Source organism: Phlebotomus papatasi, chromosome 2, assembly GCF_024763615.1.
Source record: "Phlebotomus papatasi isolate M1 chromosome 2, Ppap_2.1, whole genome shotgun sequence".
Taxonomy (NCBI): domain Eukaryota; kingdom Metazoa; phylum Arthropoda; class Insecta; order Diptera; family Psychodidae; genus Phlebotomus; species Phlebotomus papatasi.
Window position 1 is genome coordinate 58,936,292 of NC_077223.1, and position 21,469 is coordinate 58,957,760.

The window sequence follows — 21,469 nt, forward strand, 5'->3', positions numbered from 1 at the left end:
GATTAAAGAGCATAGGGGAAAGTACTCTCCCTTCGAACGTTCATGCCTTCAAGTAATGTAAATTTCTTTAATTTTTCCTAAGAGACTTAAACATAATTATCCCATAATAATCAATAATAGATAATAAGCTAACTAATGTTCAATAGAAATATGTAAGCCTCTTAGGAAAAACAAAAGAAAATTCATATTATTCGAAGGCATATTCGTTCGAACCTCAATGAGGTGGTGAATACACTTTTGGATGAAATCAACCCCAATAAGGCTCCTGGGTATGACTTGATAACAGGAGGCATCCTCAGACAAATAAGTGCAAACTGCTGTATATTTTTACAGCAAATATTTAATGCTATATTGACACTAGGCTATTTTCCAATACATTGGAAGATGGCTCAAGTTACCATGGTCCCCAAACCTGGTAAAAACACTGAGGAGCTGGGTTCATATCGGCCAATAAGTTTGCTTCCTGTACTTTCAAAGGTATTTGAAAAACTCTTTATGAGGCGACTCCGACTTTTGGTTGAGAGCAGAGGACTAATACCCTCTCATCAATTTGGTTTTCGTAATGGTCACGGTACGGTGGAGCAGGTACATCGATTGGTCAACGAAATCCAGAATGTTTTTGAGGAAAAAAAATATTGTTCTGCACTATTTATCGATGTGAGCCAGGCCTTTGATAAGGTGTGGCACGAAGAACTAACTGTCAAACTAAAAGCAAGTCTGCCACCCAGTTATTGCGCCATTTTGGTATCATTCATCTCGAATAGGTCTTTTTATGTTAGGCAGGGTGATTATCACGGAGAATTGTCTCCCATCAGATCTGGGGTACCTCAGGGTAGTGTCCTGGGCCCCCTGTTGTATCTGCTATTCACAGCAGATCTACCTAACACTTCTTCCCTGATCGCTACTTTTGCGGATGACACCGCTATTTTGTCCACGGGATCCACTCCAGAATTGGCAACAGAGGCTCTGCAGAGATCGGTTCATGAAGTCGAAAATTGGCTACGTGTCTGGCGAATAAAGGCGAATGAAGCAAAATCTACACACGTCATGTTTTCCCTAAGAAGAGGTGACTGCCCCACTGTTACCCTGAACAATGTCGAAGTTCCGCAGAGCACTGAGGCAAAATATTTAGGCATCCACCTTGATAAAAGATTAACTTGGAAACACCATATATGGAAAAAGAGACTACAGTTAGGAATTAGGCTTAGAAGTTTATATTGGCTGTTCCACACAAAATCAAAACTCTCTTACCACAACAAAATTTTAATATATAAAGTAATGCTAAAACCGATATGGACCTACGGTATCCAATTATGGGGCACAGCAGCCAAAAGTCATATCTGTATTATACAGAGATTTCAAAATAAGGTATTACGACAGATCCTCGGAGCGCCTTGGTATATGCCTTCCTTCGTAATTCATAACGACACAAATATTTCTACTGTAGAAGAAGAATTACAATCCATATCTGAAAGGTACAGGGAAAGACTCTTGCTTCACCCAAATGACCTTGCTGGCAATTTATCTGTGGACCTTGGCGAGGAACGCAGACTTAAGAGGATCAGACCATCTGATCTTTATATCTAGTGTCCTTACTCTCGTTTTAATTTATAAGGGCTGTTTTTCGTAAAACAGCTCACATGCCTCTCACAAAATCCAAAAAAGAGCTTATTGTATTCTGATACAGATTGCTTGAAATAGAGACACAAAAAAAAAATATTCGTTCGAAAGGAGAGTACTTTTCCCTATTCGTGTCTCGACAATAAGTTTGCATAAGTAACCTTCAAAACTAATCAGAATTAAAATAGATGCAAGAAAAATTTTTCAGATTTCCCAAAAATAAGTTTTTGGGGTTTGGATAAAAACAAGTAAGGGAAGGTGGGGCTATTTTGAGCTGTAGAACTACATTGATATATGATTTTTTCGTATATTTCAAAATCGTTTTGTAGAACTGAATAACATTGCGTTAAAGCCCAGTTTCCTTTAGAAAACTGTGGAAAAATCTTATATTAATGTAGCCCGACCTCCCCCTATGGAAAACATTTGTGAAATTTGGTTTAATTTGAATTTAATACTACATATTTTTTTCATCTTGACTAGAACTATATTTTATAAAATATAATATAATCTATTGGAGATCTCATTTTCTTCTATTACTGTGAAGAACAAGCTTTGTAAAATAAATAAGAAAAGTTTGTCAAAAAAATATTCTTTCATACAAATTATGGAAAGGTTTTGTCAAATCGGCCACCAACTAGATCTTGTTCAAAGTTAGTCAAATGACTATTTTTCCATATAAAATGTGAGAGCAAGTTTCGTCAATTTTTAAAATAATACTATCCTTCTTATAAAATTTTATCAAGATCACTTTGTCCGCTTAACAAACCTTTTTTTTTAACATATTTAGAGAGTGTTAACAGTCATTTTGCTAAGAGTTAATTCTACAAAAATATGTACATCACATTTCTGTGCCTTTTCACTGAATTTTACGGTTTTATAATGTTCAATAACATACCTGATATTATTATGCTAGATTAAATTATATGAGCATTTAAATATATTAAAGATTAAAATGAAACTTTAATTTTTTTATAATAAACTCACTAAATTACCCCTTTAAAAATTAGTGTATAAACAGCTATAAATTTACAAAGTCCAATTAAGAAATTAAAATTAAAAAGAGGATATTAAATAAAAATGAAAATTCCTAAATAACTTAACTTTTGGAAATTTACAGATTAATGTTCAATGCACAATAACTTTTGTTTGTAAACATGTTGTCAAAATTTCCTATGAGAGTGAGTGAGATGACTAGATCTAGGTCTCACTCACTCTCATTGAAATGTCGAAAACATGTTTACAAAACAAACGTTATTGTGCGTTGGGCATAAAAATTATAGATGTAAAAACACGTCTCTGAAAAATATATATTAAAAATTTAAAAATCTTACATTAATTTTATGTGGCTCCTAAAAGGGGCAGATATACTCTATTATTTTAGCCAAAGTGTAGTTAAGATAAAACCACATTTTATCAAAATTTAATAGTACATTGCTACAAATAAATCGTCGGTTCCGAAGAAGACTATTGTAAGTCCAAAATGTAAACTTTACAGGAAAGAGGTTTATGCCCAGCGCACAATAACTTTTGTTTGTAAACATGTTTTCAAAATTTCCTATGAGAGAGAGCGAGATGACTAGATCTAGATCTCACTCTCTCTCATTAAAATGTCAAAAACATGTTTACAAAACAAAAGTTATTGTGCGTTGTGCATTAAAGTTTGACAGCTAAAATTTATTTTCATTAATTTTACTGCAATTAGTATACTTTCAGCATTTGAAACTATTTCATCATACTTACGCATTGAATATCTTCTAGTTAACACTACTTTTAAATTAATTATAGCAAAATTGTGGGCAAAAAACTCAATAATTGGGCACGCTGATTTTTAATTTTTTCTTGTAACTTTTGCAGGAATATCTTAATCAACATAAAATTTTGTGGGGATATAGATCTAAGGTTTCTGCATCCAATGATACCATCTTTTTATACTATTGTAAGTAGACTTACAATAGTCTTCTTCGGAACCGACGAAATAGAACTGAATAAAAACTTCAATATTGGTAGCTCTCATAGGATCCAAGTGGTTAGAGCACTTGTTACAATATTAATCAGAATTTATACAACAAAAATGAAAAATTCTTGGAGCAATCAAAAAATGTTGCACACATATTAAAATAAATGCTTGTTCCTTGAGTAAAATTCGTTGTACTTTTGCTAACATTCTAAACTATTCAAAAATAACCATTTAAAAAAATTTATTTCACTTCTTCTATCTTTATTTATGACACAGTCTGTAGACCACAGAATTAATTGATTTAAGTGAGACAGCAAAGTTCTAAAAATATCGCAGACTATTAGGAGAAAAAAAACAGTGGAACCGCAATTTGTTATTATCATTCAAAGTGATTAGTCTCTTTTACGATAAAAAAAACCTTCATTTACTCTCTTAAAATAATTTTCCGAATCTCCAAAGCCTTAATCTTGAAATTTTTCACTTGAGAAATTCAAAAAACACTCCCTCATTCTCAAATGCAAAAATCAATGGGAAATTTCCTTTAAAAAAAAATTCCTTTTGTGCTGTCTCCATGCCCTTCCATCTCAAACCCCTAATAATAGAAAAGGAGTTCGGTCTAGAAGGGCAATATCTATCCTTTAATCGGAGAGGAAACTAAAGAGTCCACAAAAGAGAACTGGAAAGTTACTAACTTGGTGTACCTTGAGGTCGGCATCATAGGGGAGGGTTTTGTCCCAGAGATTGGGCCCCAGGAATGCTGCTTGAGCCTCCACATTCCACGGATCGCCATCCTCTTTGTGTTTGTCATCACCACAGATGTCTTTGCTGTTGCCAGATTTGCCTAGAAGACAATAGAGAGAGAAAAAATCAGTTAGTGCTATTTGTCTTTTTTTTTTTTCAAAGTAATTTGAACGATGGACACTTTGGATTCGCAAGGGGCTAGTCGAGGCCACACCTGAGCATCGTCATCACATCATCGACGCGCTATCATCATCGTCAAATGACGACAATCACACCTGAACACACACTACAGAGAGGTAAAGCCCCATAAGAGACGATCAGACAAAATACAGAGAGGAAACTAATACGATTTAGCCAACATTAAGAGATAATGAAGAGTTGCAAAGTTGATAGATAAGATTAAATTCAAAAACTTAATGACTTTAATCATGAAGAGACTTTCACTGATCTAAATTCAACAAAAATCGTTTATTTAAGGCCTCTACACATTTTGGGAGCAATTTTCGTCAAATTCGCATTTTTGACAGAATTTTGACATTTTCACATACAGTATTGCAGACAATTTCCTTCAAAAATACAATTTTTGACAAAAATTGCTCCCAATGTATAGACACCTTCACTGAGAAAAAAGACGGTGCGATTAACTTTTTTTCCTCATAACTTTAACACTTTTTAGGTGTAAAAATATATCAACATTTTTTAATGTTAATTTTACACTTTTTTAAGGGTAAAATTAACATGAAAAAGGGTAACTTTAACCCCAAATACACCTAAAAAGGGTAATATTTACACCGATTTTGGATCAATACTGCAGGGTAAAATTAACATTTCCGGAATGTTATTTTAACTTTTTCGGATTTCTCTCAGTGTTTAGACTAAACACAATAACCTTCAAAATTGCGTATCTCTTTTAGAGGTGAATTTACAAACGAAAAATAAAAGTAGGGAAAAGTGGGGCACCTTAGCATTTCTGACATTGGACAATTTTCTCCTATTTTTAACTGCAACTGCCTCTCATCATAATTTCATTTGGCTTCACGGTTGCTTTGTGGAACTAAATTGTATCATGGTAATGTCCAGTTCCATTTAAAAATAATATGAGAAAAAAGCCCTATTTTAAAAGTGCCCCAAATCAAAGCTCCCCCACATTCTCCAAAAGTCCAAAAAAATTATCCACTCCAGTCTTAAAATATTTGTAATTAACACCCAGGGCTCAACTTTCAAGCAAGTAATAAGTGAGTTGCAAGTATTTGACCATTTTGAGTTACTTTTCTAAATGTGTCAAAAAACTTTTAGCCAATGAAAAATCCTCAATTTTGGAAAAACCTCTGTTACATTATAGCTAATCCAATAATAGGGGAGAGCCGGTATATTTGAGTCACTTTTTTATGTTTTGACTTTAAGGTAATATTTCCAAAATTCAAAAAAAAAAATTTGAAGTGTTGTATAGCATTTAAGACTTTATTAAAATAACTCGATTAGTATTTTAGGCTCTCCCGTACTAAAAAAAAAGTACAATTGTTCCACGAAAAATAAATTTGGGTCTGGGATGAGTTTATTGTGTTCTGGGTTTGTTTGAATTTGAGATATTCAGAATTTGAAGGCTTAATTGTATCTCAATTACCCAGTGAACACACTTAGCTGAAAAAAGCAGTATTTTCAATTCATGTTTTTGCTGAGCCGATCAGCAAAAATATGCTGACCAGACAGCAGTTCTCGAATAAAAAGTGCTAATCAAATATATGGAAATGGCACTGCATCGCGTGTGTCGTTTTAAGGTTAAAGGCCTCTACACACTGGTAGCAGTTTTCGTCAAAAATTGCTTCTTTTTAAGGAAATTGCCTGCAGTTCTGTACGTAGAAACGTCAATATTTTGTCAAAAAAAGCATTGACAGAATAGGGGCCTTTACAGAATTCAGAAAAAAATACAAATGTTTTTAGCTGAACTGAAATTAATTAGCACTTAGTGCTCGCTGGGTATTGACGAAAATTTCTTCAAGTGTGCAGCGGCCATTACTTTTTGATTTACAGAGACATCTCTGAGACAAAGTAACAAATAAAATTGTCCACTTAATCTCACATCTATTCATAATCCAAGAGATTAACTCAGTGGCTGAAATCAACGATGGAGAAACAAAACTAACCGTGGTAAATCAAACAAGAAACACACAAACACAGAGACACGTTTGTGAGAAAAGTTCAGAAATTGAAAGTGAAATTTCTCCGGCTTTTATTTGCTTCCTGCTTCACGTCAGGTTCTGCTTGTTGATTTCAGCTTCTCTCACTCACTCTTTATGACTCTACCATTTGAAGAAATGCATGTATGTGAGACGATTGATTCTTTTGCATCATCGCAAATTGATATTGGAAATTATGCAATCCTCCATGTCTTACTTTTTCCCGCCAAACTCTCACTGTGGAAAGCTCATAGTTTGGAGGATTTGTCTTATTTTCTATTTCTTTTTCTTTTTTTTTTGGGTGAATTTATAATGCAATTTTCTTTGCATGAGAAAATTGGGTGAATTTTTGTGGTTAGGATTTTTGTTTCTTTGTCTCTTATTTCCTTATTTGATCAGCCACAAAAGAAATGTCACATGAAATCCAAAAAGAAAAAAAAATTGAGAGACATGTTAATCTATTCGCGCATGCAAACTTCTTTCGCGCGCGCGCGCGTTGTTTTTACTTTCTCGCCACAAAGTGCAATTATTTAATATTTACACTTCTGTAAGTCAACACACGATGCATTCGATGGCCTATTAGCTAACCTGAAGCCCTACATTCAATGCACTGATTTCTTGTGTGAGAAAGACATTTTCTCTCACCAAGTCTTTCGCATACATTTTCCGCCTCAATTTCACTTGCACCAAAGAAATTTTCCTTCCTCAGTTTCTCATTTTGGTTCTCACAAATTAATTTCCTCAATAGCAACTTTTCCACCATATATATCGAGGAAAAATCTCCTATAACTACTGATTGGATTTTCTTTTTGTATTATATACAGAAGTTAACTCTTTAGTACCATCACAAAGTTAATTGATGATTTTTATGATGCTGTAAAATCTTCCCACTTATACTTTTTTCATTCTTGTAAAATCTAATATAACACATATAGAACAAAGTAATAATAATATCTAAAAACTTCCATTCAAAGAAGAAGAAAAAATGCTAAAGCATTTATCAGTTTATGCTGAAAGAGGCATTTAGCGTGGTGTTAGAGTGTTTATGAGTTCTAGGTCAAGGTGGACTGTTGATTGAGTTGACTAGCGAGAGGTGAGGTCAATTTCCGACATGCACTGGCTCTCATCTTCGCGACTGGGAAGAGTTATATAGAATATACTAAATAAACTGTGGAGTTCGAGCAGTAAAAGTTGTTTTTAGATATATTTTTCGCACTTTTTACGTGTTTTTGTCATTCATTTAAAATGCTGACAGATTCTAAAAGATATTTTCCCCTTTAAACAACACAAAATAATTATCGTTAAAGTATGCACTCATCAGTATGTTGAAAATTTATTTTGGTCATCTGTCACACCATTTCCTTAACACATTGCAACTTTGCAACAGATACTAAGAACAAGTTAAATACTTTATTTTACTATCCGATTTTTGTATGCTTTGAAAAGGTAATGTGAAATACCAAGTTTGAGAAATAAATAGTAGATGTAGAGTACTTACTCCACTATAGTGTCTTACTCCATTTAATATCATAAATTTGTAGTTCTTTTTCAATATCACAGCCCTTGAAAATCGCAAAATTGGATTTGTAATAGTAAATAGGATTGTAGTTATCAAATACCATAATATTGAAAAAAAGCGCCAATTTATTAACATGACAATAAATAAGAAATTAATAATACTAAGCAGATGCCATTACATTAATTAACCCATTCAGTCAATGTGCTAGAAATACTTGACTTGAGACTCTACGTTCAGTAATAATCTTCCCGAATTAAGAGCTCATTCACTGGTAAAAATAAAAGGGTCAAATTGACCCTTTTCAAAAGGATGGATCGTATTTGACCCTTTGAAAGGTTCACTTTTGTGTCTCTTGAAATTTAGTATGCACATTTATCACGAATAATCATGTTTTATTGTAAACTTATTACTGATATCATATTTCTCTCATCTGAGCGAACACCAAAGATCACTTTTTCATTGTTTTTTTATTCGTTTATTCCGGAATTAACTAGATGTCAAAACCGTGACCCTTTCGAAGGGTACCTGGTGACCCTTTCAAAGAGTCAAATATGATCCATCCTTTGGAAAAGGGTCAATTTGACCCTTTTATTTTTACCAGTGTTCCTAATAAAGGTTTTTCAAGCTCAAAGGTTAAAAAGGCTCTAAACAGCGCGTTTATCAACCAAATGGTATTATGTTTGGCTCATTGGAAAGGTCTTGAAATTCTTGATAAGCTTCAGCGAATTTCAATTAGTTTTGAACAAGTTCATAATGTTCATAGCCGATATCTATTTTTTCCTAAATTCAATTATATTTATCCTAAGGTTTTCGGGCAATATTTTGAGTGGTTTATAAATCGGTTTAAATCGGTTGCGAATCCACAAATAGTAAATGATGTAAAAGTAGTTTTCAAGTCGCGAATTAGAGCACCTCGAAAAGCCTAGGACGTTTTGCTACCCCTTTCTCCGAAAAGAAACATTTTTTATATATGGGGGCGCAAAAACTTTACATTATTTTCCGCGAAGCGAGAAAAGAATAACAAATTTTATTCCATCTCTGTCGAGCCATTTTTTCAACTAATTGAAAGCCTTAAATAACTAAAAATCAATCCGCTCACTACAGCAATTTGAATATTAATTCCCCAGAAATAACTTATCAAAAATCGTCTATTTTATGATTAATAAATAGATGGGTAAGAATGGGTTAAGCTATTACAAGAAATAATTTTGCTTTGGTAGCTTCAGTAAATTTAAGTACGTTTTAAGTGTTTCTCGCAATGGCTTGATCACAAACAAAATGAGTACCTAAAGAACATTTCCCGGTTACCCAGTAGTAACTAAGAACAACAAGAGATTTACGACTTTTAGGGAAGGTCAAGTTTTTGGTAAAATTAAAGATAATAGGTTTATGTATCGCTTATATATATTTTTCTGTTCGTCCATATAATTGATACAATATATGACATTAATAACATTCGACAAAAGAAAATTCTGTAATAAAATTTGCAGGTAATCCAAGGTGATTTACATTAAGAATTTAATCTACGAGAAGCTTACTTAAGATTACCTTTGATTTCAACTTTTTAATCTCTGATAACCACAAAACCATAAAATAAATTAAAATAACTTGGTTTAAGATATTGTCTTGTATTTAAAATTCGTAGAATTTTTATAGAGATAAACACTTAGTTCTTAAATCAATTTGGTTTAGTACATTCAAGTACTAAATGTTTAATCATGTTACTGACAACAGAAGAATGCTTTAATAAAATATAATATGTAATAGGCAAGATCGTTGGGTCTTGGGCGGATGAGATCTCTGACTTGACTCTTACAGTTGTGAGTTCGAGTCTCGCCCGGTGCAAAGAATTGAATGTTTAGAAAAAAGACATTTTCGCTGTGCCATAAAGTAATAAAAATGCACTGCATTCGCTCAACAACTCCTGGATCATGGACGAGCGGATTCTTCCAACACGGGATAGAACAACAATATAGGTTAAAGTGGTACAAGTCAGACAGTGAGTGGTACAAGTTGGACAATGGTACAATTTGGGCAGGGCTTTTTGTCTTGATAAATTTAGTACTTCAATTTTATTTGTATATTTTTAATGCTTTAGTTTTATAATTTGGTTCCATGTGCTTAAAAACAGATTTTGTACTGTATTTATCAAGAAAAAAAACCACGTCCAACTTGTACCGGCGAATTGTCCAACTTGTAACACTAATTCCAAATTATATCACTTTATCCTAACATGATTACATTGTACAAATATCTCTATACGATTAATAATATAAACAATAAACCGATAATACCAGGATTAAGTATCCATAATTTTTTTAATTTATGTCCAACGCACAATAACTTTTGTTTAGTAAACATGTTTTTGACATTTAAATGAGAGTGAGTGAGATCTATATCTAGTCATCTCGCTCTATCTCATAGGAAATTTTGAAAACATGTTAATAAACAAAAGTTATTGTGCGCTGGGCATTACGCTTTTCAAAAAAAAATACTTCAATATTTTTGTATAAGCATTTTATCATGTAGGGCACACAGGGGTAGAATTAGCCAGCATATGAATTTTTTTATTGCTTATAATTTGTAGAAAAAATTTGTATTAGGCTTATAAACAATTTCAATGCGTAAGAAGGGAAATAATACTTCGAGTAAATAGTGGTTTCCTAAATATTCCTTCTAAGGCAAATTATAATATCCCACTATTTAATACTATACGTGGATACGTGGCTAATTCTGCCTTAGTCTCCTCTACTGAACAAATTATATTTTTCTGATAAAGTTTGACAAAATATGGCATAATCCGATCCAGCTTTTCAATTTGGTCGATAAAATAACGATATATCGCTATTCTCTAAAATAGTTTAAGATTTTACCGATTTTACCTTAAACTAAATTAATTATTTACCTACTTTTAGTGCTTTTAGCAATAGTTATGTACCAATATTCTTATTATATTAATAACAATAACAATAATATTCCTAGCACAAGGCATCATAGAGGAACTTGGCCTTTTTTCAAATTGGAAAAAATAATTGTTTGAAAACATATCAATACATAACTTTAAATAAGCGTTATATACCGAAGGACAGTACGACGTTACAAAAAAAAAGATCATAAGAACCTTTTAAAAATGTTAAAAAGATCAATAGAACGTGTGTAGCATTTGAACCATGAATATGCTCTCTATCCTGAAAAACGTAAATTTTTCTAGTTTTCATTCAGTTATAAAAATCCAGAATATATATAATTTTTTCTGGAAAATTTCAAAGCATTTTCAGTAGCACAATTTCTTAGATCGTTTGTATTATTACAAGAAATATAAAAAAAGAATCTAAAAAAATAATTTTAAAAACTGTCATCTCTGTTATAGCTTAAGATAGAACCTGGTTTTGGTTAATAAATTCAAGGCATGATCCTGAAAAGATAACTCAATAATGTGCATTATTCTCTGTTTTATAGAGCATATATAATGACTTTTTACAAACTAAGTTCTTATTGAATGTAAAAAAAACATATGGATCGAGACTGCTATTTAATTTTACAATTTCAGTAAATGGCTCATCAACTGTTATTGTCTCTTTTTTAGAAAATACTTTAAAAAATAAGCACAATCCTTACCACGGAAGCAATGAAATTTCCCGTAAATATTTCTATGCATATAAACTCTTTCTCATTTAAAAGTTCTTGGAGTGTAACAAATGGTTGTCATTAAAATACTGAGGATTTATAAATAAAATTTCCCATAAGTGAGATGTGTTCTGAAGATTAAAAATCCCCAACACAATGCGAATCTCATGACAAAACTTCAAAGTTATATCCGCCAATTAAATGCAATAAAAATCTTTCTCGATCTGATAGATTCTATAATATATACATATATGTTGCCTTTTTTCTCTTTGCACTCTGATTTAGTTCAAGGGTGTGCTATTTGGTGTCAATCCCAAAAAGATACACACTCACAATTAACAATAATTGAGATGCGCTAAACGGATGGGTGTGGAAACTTTTGTTAAGTTAATTTTTGTGCTCGGAAAAGCGCCAAAATGAATAATTCAAAAAAAGGAATGAGACATAACGGTGTAAAAAAAGCTCTGGAAGTTTTTCTTTGCTCCCGAACAGAAATATAGTGTTTTATAAAGTTGCTAATTGCTTTTGTCACTTCTCTCAACTGACTTTTCTCACTCAATTGATGAAAATTTTGCATTAAATTTCCATCCAATTGAGAGTTTTAGCACCCACTTAAATTGTTCCACTTTCCAGAGATGCATTTGGGAGTGAATAGTAGCACCAAATTGTCCAAGTTTCCCCATTAAATGCAACACTAGAAGACTTTTCTGAATCCCCAATGTGACTGTAAGTTTTGAGTACAATAAAAGTGGCAAAGCGTCCCAACTTTGCTGAATATTCGAATTTACTGGATAGAACATTTTGTAAATTTTTCTTCATCACCATCGTTTTTGAGCGAATACCAGTTTACTATCAACTTAAGGCGTTACTTGGGTTTACATCAATTAAAAAAGAACACCATATTTACTTTATATTTTTTTTTCGACAAAATAAAAACAAATTAATTCAAGCTCTTAAGGATATAAATTTACAACATTTAAATTATATTATCTGAAATTTTCATTTCAACTTTTTCAAAATAAGAAAAAAAATATTTCAAGTAAAATGTTCAAATTTGTACCTGAATGGTGTTTTTTGTTCCTTAATCACAACCTATTTTTCAAGATGAAACATGGTGTAAAATACACAGAAAATATTTTTCTTGTATAAAGCTCTCTCAAAAATCCAAATTTATTTTAAAAAAAAATACCGTTCAAGTACGAGTTTAACTCAACAGCTAACGGAGAATATTTGGGTTTTAGATCTTAGATATGCACTGATGATGCACAAAATTTTGTCCATCACAAATAATGTATTTTCAAAAACGATGTCCGAAAATCAAGCCCTAGTAGCTTAAGGTTTAAGATTTTTAAATGAAAATAGGTTTAATTAGAAGGAATCACACCTAATATGAATTTTCTTTGTGCACTAAGAAAAAACCTAAAAAGGTAAAAAACAACTATTTAGCAAAGTTGAATTAACTCTACGAATATCGATGTAATTGTTAATAATAATAATAATAATAATAATAATAATATTTATTGTTTCATGCCCATAGTACACATATGATACATCTAGGACTATACATAACTACTCTTTTTCGATGTAAAATTTCATTTCGACTGAAGTATATGCTTAAGTGTTTTCGTTTTAAGAATATACTTCAGTCAAGAAGATTTTCATGTGACAAAGTTCATATGCAACATCAACAAGATACATGACTAACAATGTTTCATCAAGACATGTGCGTGCATCATACATGATATTTCGCTCGGAACATAGGGAACACGAGGTCAATGAAATATTAATAAAGAAAATGATAAAATAAAAAAAAAACATAAAATTGCAAAAGCATTAAAATGTTTTAAAATGGTAACTCTAAAAAAGAATTTTTTTAACTCTTGAAACGAGTTATTTTCAGTGTTAAAAAGAGTTATTTACACTCTTTTGTCATGTAAATTTTAGAAGAAAAAAAAAGTTAAAACAACTCTTCCGAATATTACACCTAAATAGAAGTAAAATCCACTCTAAAATATAGTTAATCGAAAATCACAACGAAAAAGAGTTAATTCAACATCGATTCGAGTAAGTTTTACTAGATTATTTTTCTGAGTGATGTTGATTCCCGTCACCGACTGTTTGGTGATTTCGGAACACGATTAGGCTAGAGAAAACAGTCGAGCCAGAGACTAATGCAAAGAAAATTTGATAATACAGATGCACTTGAGAACAGTCGTGTGCTAAAAAAAAATATTCAGAAGAAACAATTTCCTTTTTCATTATTAATGGACAATGAAGATGTTTTTTAGCACTTTACTGTTCTCAAGTCCCTCTCCATTATCGAATTTTCTTTATGTTGGTTATTGTCTCAACTGTTTGTCCCAGTTCTCGTCGTGTTCTAAATCCACAAAACAGTCGCGAAATGTACCAACACCAAGAAAAATCGGTTAAGTAGAACCATTTGAGAACAGTAAAGTGCTAAAAAAATACGCTCATTTTTCATTGCAATAGCACCATAAGTCAATATCTGATTCGATTTGATCTCTTGTCTGCATAAATGACACGTATTTATTAATTTAAAAAAAAAATTATACTGGCACCGTACGGTATTATCATTTCGAAATGGCGAAATGGAGAATTACTTTTATTTATAGGTCAAATGTTAACCAACAAAACTTATGAACGTACAAAACTTATTCAAAAATTTAAGAAATTGTTGGAGCTGATTTTGAAATACAGTAGACTCTCGCTAATTTGGCTCTTTTAAGATCGGACTACTTTATAATTCGGACAGCAGTTGAATTTGAAGAAAAGTTTGTTGACATTTTTCAAGTTTGATTATGTTTATCAAATGAAGCAAATAGGCTCAAATTTGTCATGGTTTGTCTTAGTTTTGATGTGATTTTGCATTATTAAGGTATTTTCATGAAATTTACAATATATGTGATTATGTAAACTCAATATGAGTATGCAGTTGAACAAAAAATCGTTGCATTTCAAACAGTTTGACGCCCGAATTTCTGTCTAACTCGGTTGACATTTCGGTCCCAAATGCCCAAATTTGAGAGAGTCTACTGTAAATTGAAAAGGCTTGATTGGAGAGGAAAGAATAGGCTGAAGGGATTAGAAAGCAAACCATTCTATAAAATGTCTACTTATGGGAAGGGTCACCGAAGACTGGAAGCCAGAATCTCTTACCATTTGGCCTATAGCCTGACAATAAACTGAGAAAAAATTGGAAAAAAAATTTGAAACATCAAAGTCGAAATTGCAATTTTTCTAAAAACATAATTTTTTAAAAAAGCTCTGTGATTGAGTTTGAACAACAAAAGTTCGCAAAAAATGTTTATTACTTACAATTTTTCTTATGTCAGTTTTAAAATAGATTAAAATGTTGGTATAGTAATTCTCAGACTTTAAAATTACTTGCATATCATCCCCAGTATTTTCAGATTTTCCCTCAAATGTAATACACGAAGAGATATCCAAAACGACATGCAAATATTAGTGGTTAGAATACTATTGACTAATATGATATATTACTAACAATATTGACATATTAAATCATTTATTACTCTGTTTAAACAGATTGTTGGTTGATGCATCTCTAAATGAAGCACAACGAAGCGAAGAATTTCACACATTGCCAATTTAGTGAGATGTTTTCCGATGCTAGCCAAAATGCAAATTGAACTTGTGCTTTAAGAGCATGCAGTTAAAGTTCTTTTGCTTCTCATTACAACTCACATGCCTGTCATGAAATTTCTCTCCCATATGACGATTGTCACGAGGGAACAGTTTGAGAAGTTAAGAATAGAATCAAAAAGTCTTCCATTCAACACTGTGTTCAATAAATACTTGATGCTTTTGCCAATCAACACTGTTGCAAACGCAGTCTTCATCAATATGATTCATTGTCTTAAGGCAGCTTTTGTAGTTTAATTGTTTCCTAAATAACTATCTAAATGTCTTAATTTACACATCATTTGAACCTTGTGTACTATTTCAACAATATTTTTTTTACCACTTTCATTGTTAAAGACAGGAAAATATTTGTGTATCTTTCAAATTAAGAATTTACTCTTACAATGTTGACACTTTACAAATGATCTTCCTGAGTCCATGAGCATATCAAATAGTTTGTGAGCGATGTGAAAATTTTGTCTGATGACATTTTCATGGAGTCCCTGTGGAAATCTCAATGGAAAATGCTGACAAGAATTGCCAATAATTGTTGGCAAGATGTTATTTCCCTGATTTATGCTCATGGTCATTAAAATCGTGTTTAAGTGGTACATATTTCAGAAATATTCTCTTAAAAATATTTCATGAAACACTGTGGAGTTTTACTTTTTATTAGAATACGCACTATTTTGAGACGATGTAATTTTAATTTATATAAATATTAAATAAAAAGTATTAATTTTATGTAAAATCTAATTGGAAATTTTGTGACAAATCTTCTTAGATGACTGTAATGACAAAATAAAACATAATAACGGATTTAATAATCTGTATTGACAGAAAAAATCCAGCTTATGAATTATAGATCGAAATGACAAATTCGAACTTATGGTATAATGAGAAATGAATTTGTTTCTTTTAGCAATTTTCTGTTCTTAAGTGCTTCTGCATTATCGAATTTTCTTTATTCTGGTTCCTGTCTTGGTTGTTTTCCCAGTCCTCGACGTGTTCTAAAATCACCAAACAGTTATGACAAGGAACCTAATAAATAAAAGTCGATTATGTACACACTGAGAGAAATCCGAAAAAGTTAAAATAACATTCCGGAAATGTTAATTTTACCCTGCATTATTGATCCGAAATCGGTGTAAATATTACCATTTTTAGGTGCATTAGGGGTTAAATTAACCCTTTTTCATGTTAATTTTACCCTTAAACGGTGTAAAAATAACATTAAAAAAATGTTGATATATTTATACACCTAAAAAGTGTTAAAGTTACGAGGAAAAAAAGTTAATTGCACCCTCTTTTTTTCTCAGTGTAGTAACACTTGAGAAAAGTAAAGTACTAAAACACATGTTCTTTCATTGGAATAGCACCATTATTCAAGATTCAATTCCAAATTCAAATATGCCAAAATCATTTTAGAGATATGCTCCATAAAGCATTTCAGCTTTCAAGTGTTTAAAAATAATTTAAAAAGGTTGGTTAAAACTATACGAAAATGAAAAAGAAGAAGTTTGATAGGAGATAACTAAATAAATAAATCTTAAATTACAAGGAAATGATTCTCTGATAATTTATGAAGATTATATTGAAGTTTTCAAATCGCTATCTCTTACTAGTTGGGTTTTAGTTTTGAACAACAGGCGAATGAAATGCAAATAGACGGAAAAACATCGCTTCAGTTATTTTTGTTTCAAAATCGGATTCATGAAATCATGACAAAATGACTTTGTGGGATTGGGAAATGAAACTTAGAGGTATCGAAAAGGAAAAAAGATATAATCACTCATACGATGTGGGAACGGCAGAATTCTATCCACAAATAAACTTTAGGCAAAATACTGTTAAAATTTAGCACACTTCCAGTTCATGTTTTCCGTATGATTTGAAAAATAAAAGAGTCTTTCAAGCTAAAAACAAAAAAATGATAAAATAAAAATCACTAAAAATTAAAAAAAAAACACAACGCTTTACAAACCTACAAAATAAAATCAAACTCTATTTATGATTCACAAACTCGTATCACAAAATATTTTGTCTCTGACATTTTATAACAGAATTTATTTTTCTTTCAAAGATCATTTCATCTTATGACACATTACCTCTACAAACGCCTCATCTACTGCTTTATCTAATAAATTTTATCTAAGGGGCATATAATCGGAAGTTGTGTACGAATATTAAAAGTTTTTATTACATATAACATTATGAAAGTGTTATAAAGAAGTGATCTGTACATATTAGTTATTCGTCTTATTTCCCTTAAATTTTATCCACTACAAAATTGTGACTTAAATCGTTTTGAATTTGACATTTAATTTTTGAGTTTTATTCAGTGTGTATATATCTGTTCAGAGAAAGAATAAGAATCTAGAAATTTCAGCAAAAATTACGCCAACTAAATTTTAAAAGCTCTTTAAGTTTTTCCATTTTTTGAAAATTCGATTTCTGTGTAGATAAAAGAGATCAATGCTACAAATATTTATCACAGATAGTCCTAATGAACTTTTTAAATTTTCAATGCTTTATTCAAGCGGAAATTGTAAATTACACGAAATTCAGAATTCTATTTTTGAAATATTTTTCTTTAAACCCTTAATGTGAAAAATATTTATGCCTTAGGTAAATTTAAACTTATTTTTGCAGTCCAAGTCCACTTCCTTATCAATAAATAGAAAAACCCCAAATATTAAGTGACTCAAAGACACAAATAACATATTTGGACGCTCACGAGCGTCAATTAATGTGAATAACATTAAAATTTTAATGTGCAAGATGATGACGCCGTTAGAAAATGGCATGAAAAACACTGTTCTCGTTAAAATAAAGAAAAATTTTCTACCATAAAGTTGCTAATGAATAAATTTACTATTAAAGTGTATCAACTGGATATTTCTTTCAATTACGAGGGCGAATTAAATTAATCGGTGACTGTCAATTTTTGCCTCAGCATTTTTGCGAAATTTTTAAAGAAAATTTTACAAAACCTGAAAAACACATTTCCCATCCTGATAGAAAAAATGGTGTTTAGCAAGGCTCTAGAACGGTAAAGTTCTTTTATTAAAATGTTGTTTAGAATTTAGAATACTTGCAGGTCAATTAGAAACTCGTGAAAAAAAATAAAATAAACGTTGTCTTACATTTTGTCCCCTATAACACTTCCTATTGAAAAATTTTCTTTTATATTTTTCAATTTAACAGAAAAACTACAATATATTAAAATTATAAAACTATAAAAAAAAATCTGGAAATTTAATTTGAGTATCAAAAGGCATATGAAAATTCTTACTAGTACTCCCTCTGAATTTTGAATGGATTGTCTGTTTGTCGAGATGAAATAATGAAATTGAAATGGGCGTAAAAAAAACTTCAACAACTGTCAAATGTACAATTTTTCAATTTTTTTCATGACATATATAAGAGAAAAAGAGCAAGAAGAAATAAGACAAATAAATAGAATGAATCGGTGTTTGTTCAATATTTTTTGGTATTTATGTATCTTGCTAAAATGGATGGCCCCCATACCCCCCTCCCTCATCTGAAAACTTGTTCTCATCCAATTTCATTTTGGGAAAAATATTCTACATATGTGCATCCAAATTCGTACTGAAGAATTTTCAAATGTTCCAAATATCCTGACTTGAACTATGATGACTTTTTTGATTGTTTATTTGAACGATAATGCCAATAGATTGTCTAATGAACTTTTCACTAAATTATCGACAGTTTTCACAGTCATTCTAGAAATTCGTTTAAGGTTGAATTCCACAATTCACGCATTAACAGAATTCTTGCAACACCATTGGGAATTATTTTAAGTGATTTGTCGTCTTTGAGAACTTCCTCTCTGTCTCACCACAAACTCTTCTTAACATTTTGACAATGAGTGCAGATATCCACAGTATTTATCTATTTCTATAGAGGCACTATAGGCTTCAACTATTATTTGACCAGAGTCATAGCTCACACTCAAACATTAAATTTATCAAATCTTAAGACGAACACACTTAAGCGTACTTCAACACCTTCGTATGTTTTTCTCTTCAACTTTTTACCTGTCCTTCAACAATTTCTTTGCGAGATAATTTTTTGCCATATTTTCCATTTCTTTGGAAATTAAATTAAATTTAGAAAATATTTTATTTTAAAAATTTTCCTTATAACATTGTCAACTATTTCCTAAATTTAATCAGGAAGATTTTTTTATAGTAAATACTTCTTCAAGGCAAATTCACCTTCGCCTTGCTAACATAAAAAATCATTTTGTCACATCTTCTTATGAGTCTCTTTCAAGTGAATTTTCTTATTTATAAATTTTCTCACATATTCCATCTACTTGACAGATGAGAGACACTTTTCTTGCCTCACGAAAAATGTCCAAGGAAATAAAAAGAACAGCCAGCAACTGTAAAACTAATCTTCCAACTGAAATAGAATTCAGGAGAAAAAAAACTTTTAAGAGAGTATAAGAGGAAGATATTTTAATAAATAAATATTGACTCTATTGGAATTGTATACGTCCATATCTTGGGTCTTTTTGGGCACTGAAAAATTAACAATCAATAAACGCACCCCAGAATCACTTTCACCAAAAAATCCAGCTTGATGTGTGAGGTGTTTAAACAAAAAGAAAGAGAATGGACTCCTCATCGTCGAAAGGAGATTTCAATCAACTGGCAATTAGTGGATATTAACTCAGGGCAAAAATAAAAATATAATAACATCTCAGCTTGAGCTTCCACGCAGAGCTTTTTTATCTAAGCATCCCAATGAGGAAGCTCGTGCCGAGGAAAATGAGAAAAAATACTTAATGGTAATCTCATTCATCAACATCTGACGCATATTGAACTTCAACGACAGCGAAAGTTAACGTTTTTTTAAGTACAGATACGCACTATAAGAACTGATACTGACAGAGAGGAAAATTGAATGAGAAAAAGAATAAAACTCCTTTCACCCAAAAGTCTAAAATTGCACATAAAATAATATTAAAACTCGTATTAAATTAAAATTACATGCTCTATATCACGATTTGAACTTTGAATGCGCTCTATATAACCTTTAGGTAATACATTTGAAGATGTTTCGAAAAGGAAGTGTCTTTGAGCCACCTGAAAGGTGATAATAAAAATTCAGTTAATTTAAAATGCACACAGTTAAATAGCTATAAAAGTGCCAATTTAATATCCCAATTGGTTTGGTTGAGTGGTAGAAGAATTAATAAATGTTTTACGATTGGTAATATTTATCACTCAGAGTGAAATTTAATGGTGACTTTTGCGTATTTCTACTTGATCCATGAATAATCTTTCCGTCTTATCTCTATTTGGCAAATTAAGAAGCTTTTTCCAAAGATTTAAGCAATTCCCAAAATTAGTAGCAACTTCAATAATTTATAATGAATTTTGGCATTAAATTTAAAACAAAGTTTCCTAATAGCTTTCCAAATATCTTTCTATATTTTAGACTTTTAGTTATATTTAGGTATACAAGTGATGCTTTTTCAGTCAGTGTTAATGTTAGGACATTAGTCTTCAGAAAAAAAAAACTTGTGCAGAAACTTTCGTCTCTATAGTGTAATTTAATTTTGTAAACGTTTCAGATGTATTGCAAGAAGATGACATGATAAATTATAAACTGGATAGTTTATAAAAAAAATCTTAGATTCTAAGAGAAACTCAAAGCTTTTTTTTGTTGAAAATTTCAGATTAAAATTAAATTCTTTTCAATTATAATAAATAATAAGAGTTCGGGTCAAAATCCCGGAAGCCAAAATCCCGAACACCAAACACCCGAAAGCCAAAATTCAGAATTCTTAAAAGTGTCATAGCTACACACAGAAAAATGAAAAAGTCTTAAACAGAAACACCCAGGAATTTAATTTCAAAGCCCATCGAATGAATGCCAATGCCCTAATTCTAAATCCTTTGATCATTTAGTTTTAGTTGCAAATCTGTAGACATTTTTCATTTTCCAGCTAATGCTGAAATTAAGTTCCCGATCTCTTAATTTGAAAGAGCTAGGGACTCTAGCTCATTTCTTTCGCTCAGAGCTTCTAAACTTAAACGCCTCGGGGATTCACGTCCAATTTAAGTTTCCAGAATCTTATATAATATATTCTTAAATTTAGAGTCAAAATTTTTCTGTGTGTACTCCCAC

General features: G+C 31.2%; 1 protein-coding gene across 10 annotated transcripts in view; it reads right to left on the reverse strand.

Moving 5' to 3' along the window:
• Positions 1-21,469, reverse strand: part of LOC129801913 (thyrotroph embryonic factor) — a 135,582-nt gene that overhangs the window by 16,864 nt on the left and 97,249 nt on the right. For 6 of the 10 annotated variants that reach the window (XM_055847364.1, XM_055847363.1, XM_055847361.1 and 3 more), the window contains one exon: positions 4,270-4,418. In XM_055847364.1, the coding sequence (XP_055703339.1) occupies positions 4,270-4,418 (149 nt within the window). The remainder of the gene's footprint in view (positions 1-4,269; positions 4,419-21,469) is intronic. The other 4 variants (XM_055847362.1, XM_055847360.1, XM_055847357.1 and 1 more) reach the window with 1 other exon arrangement.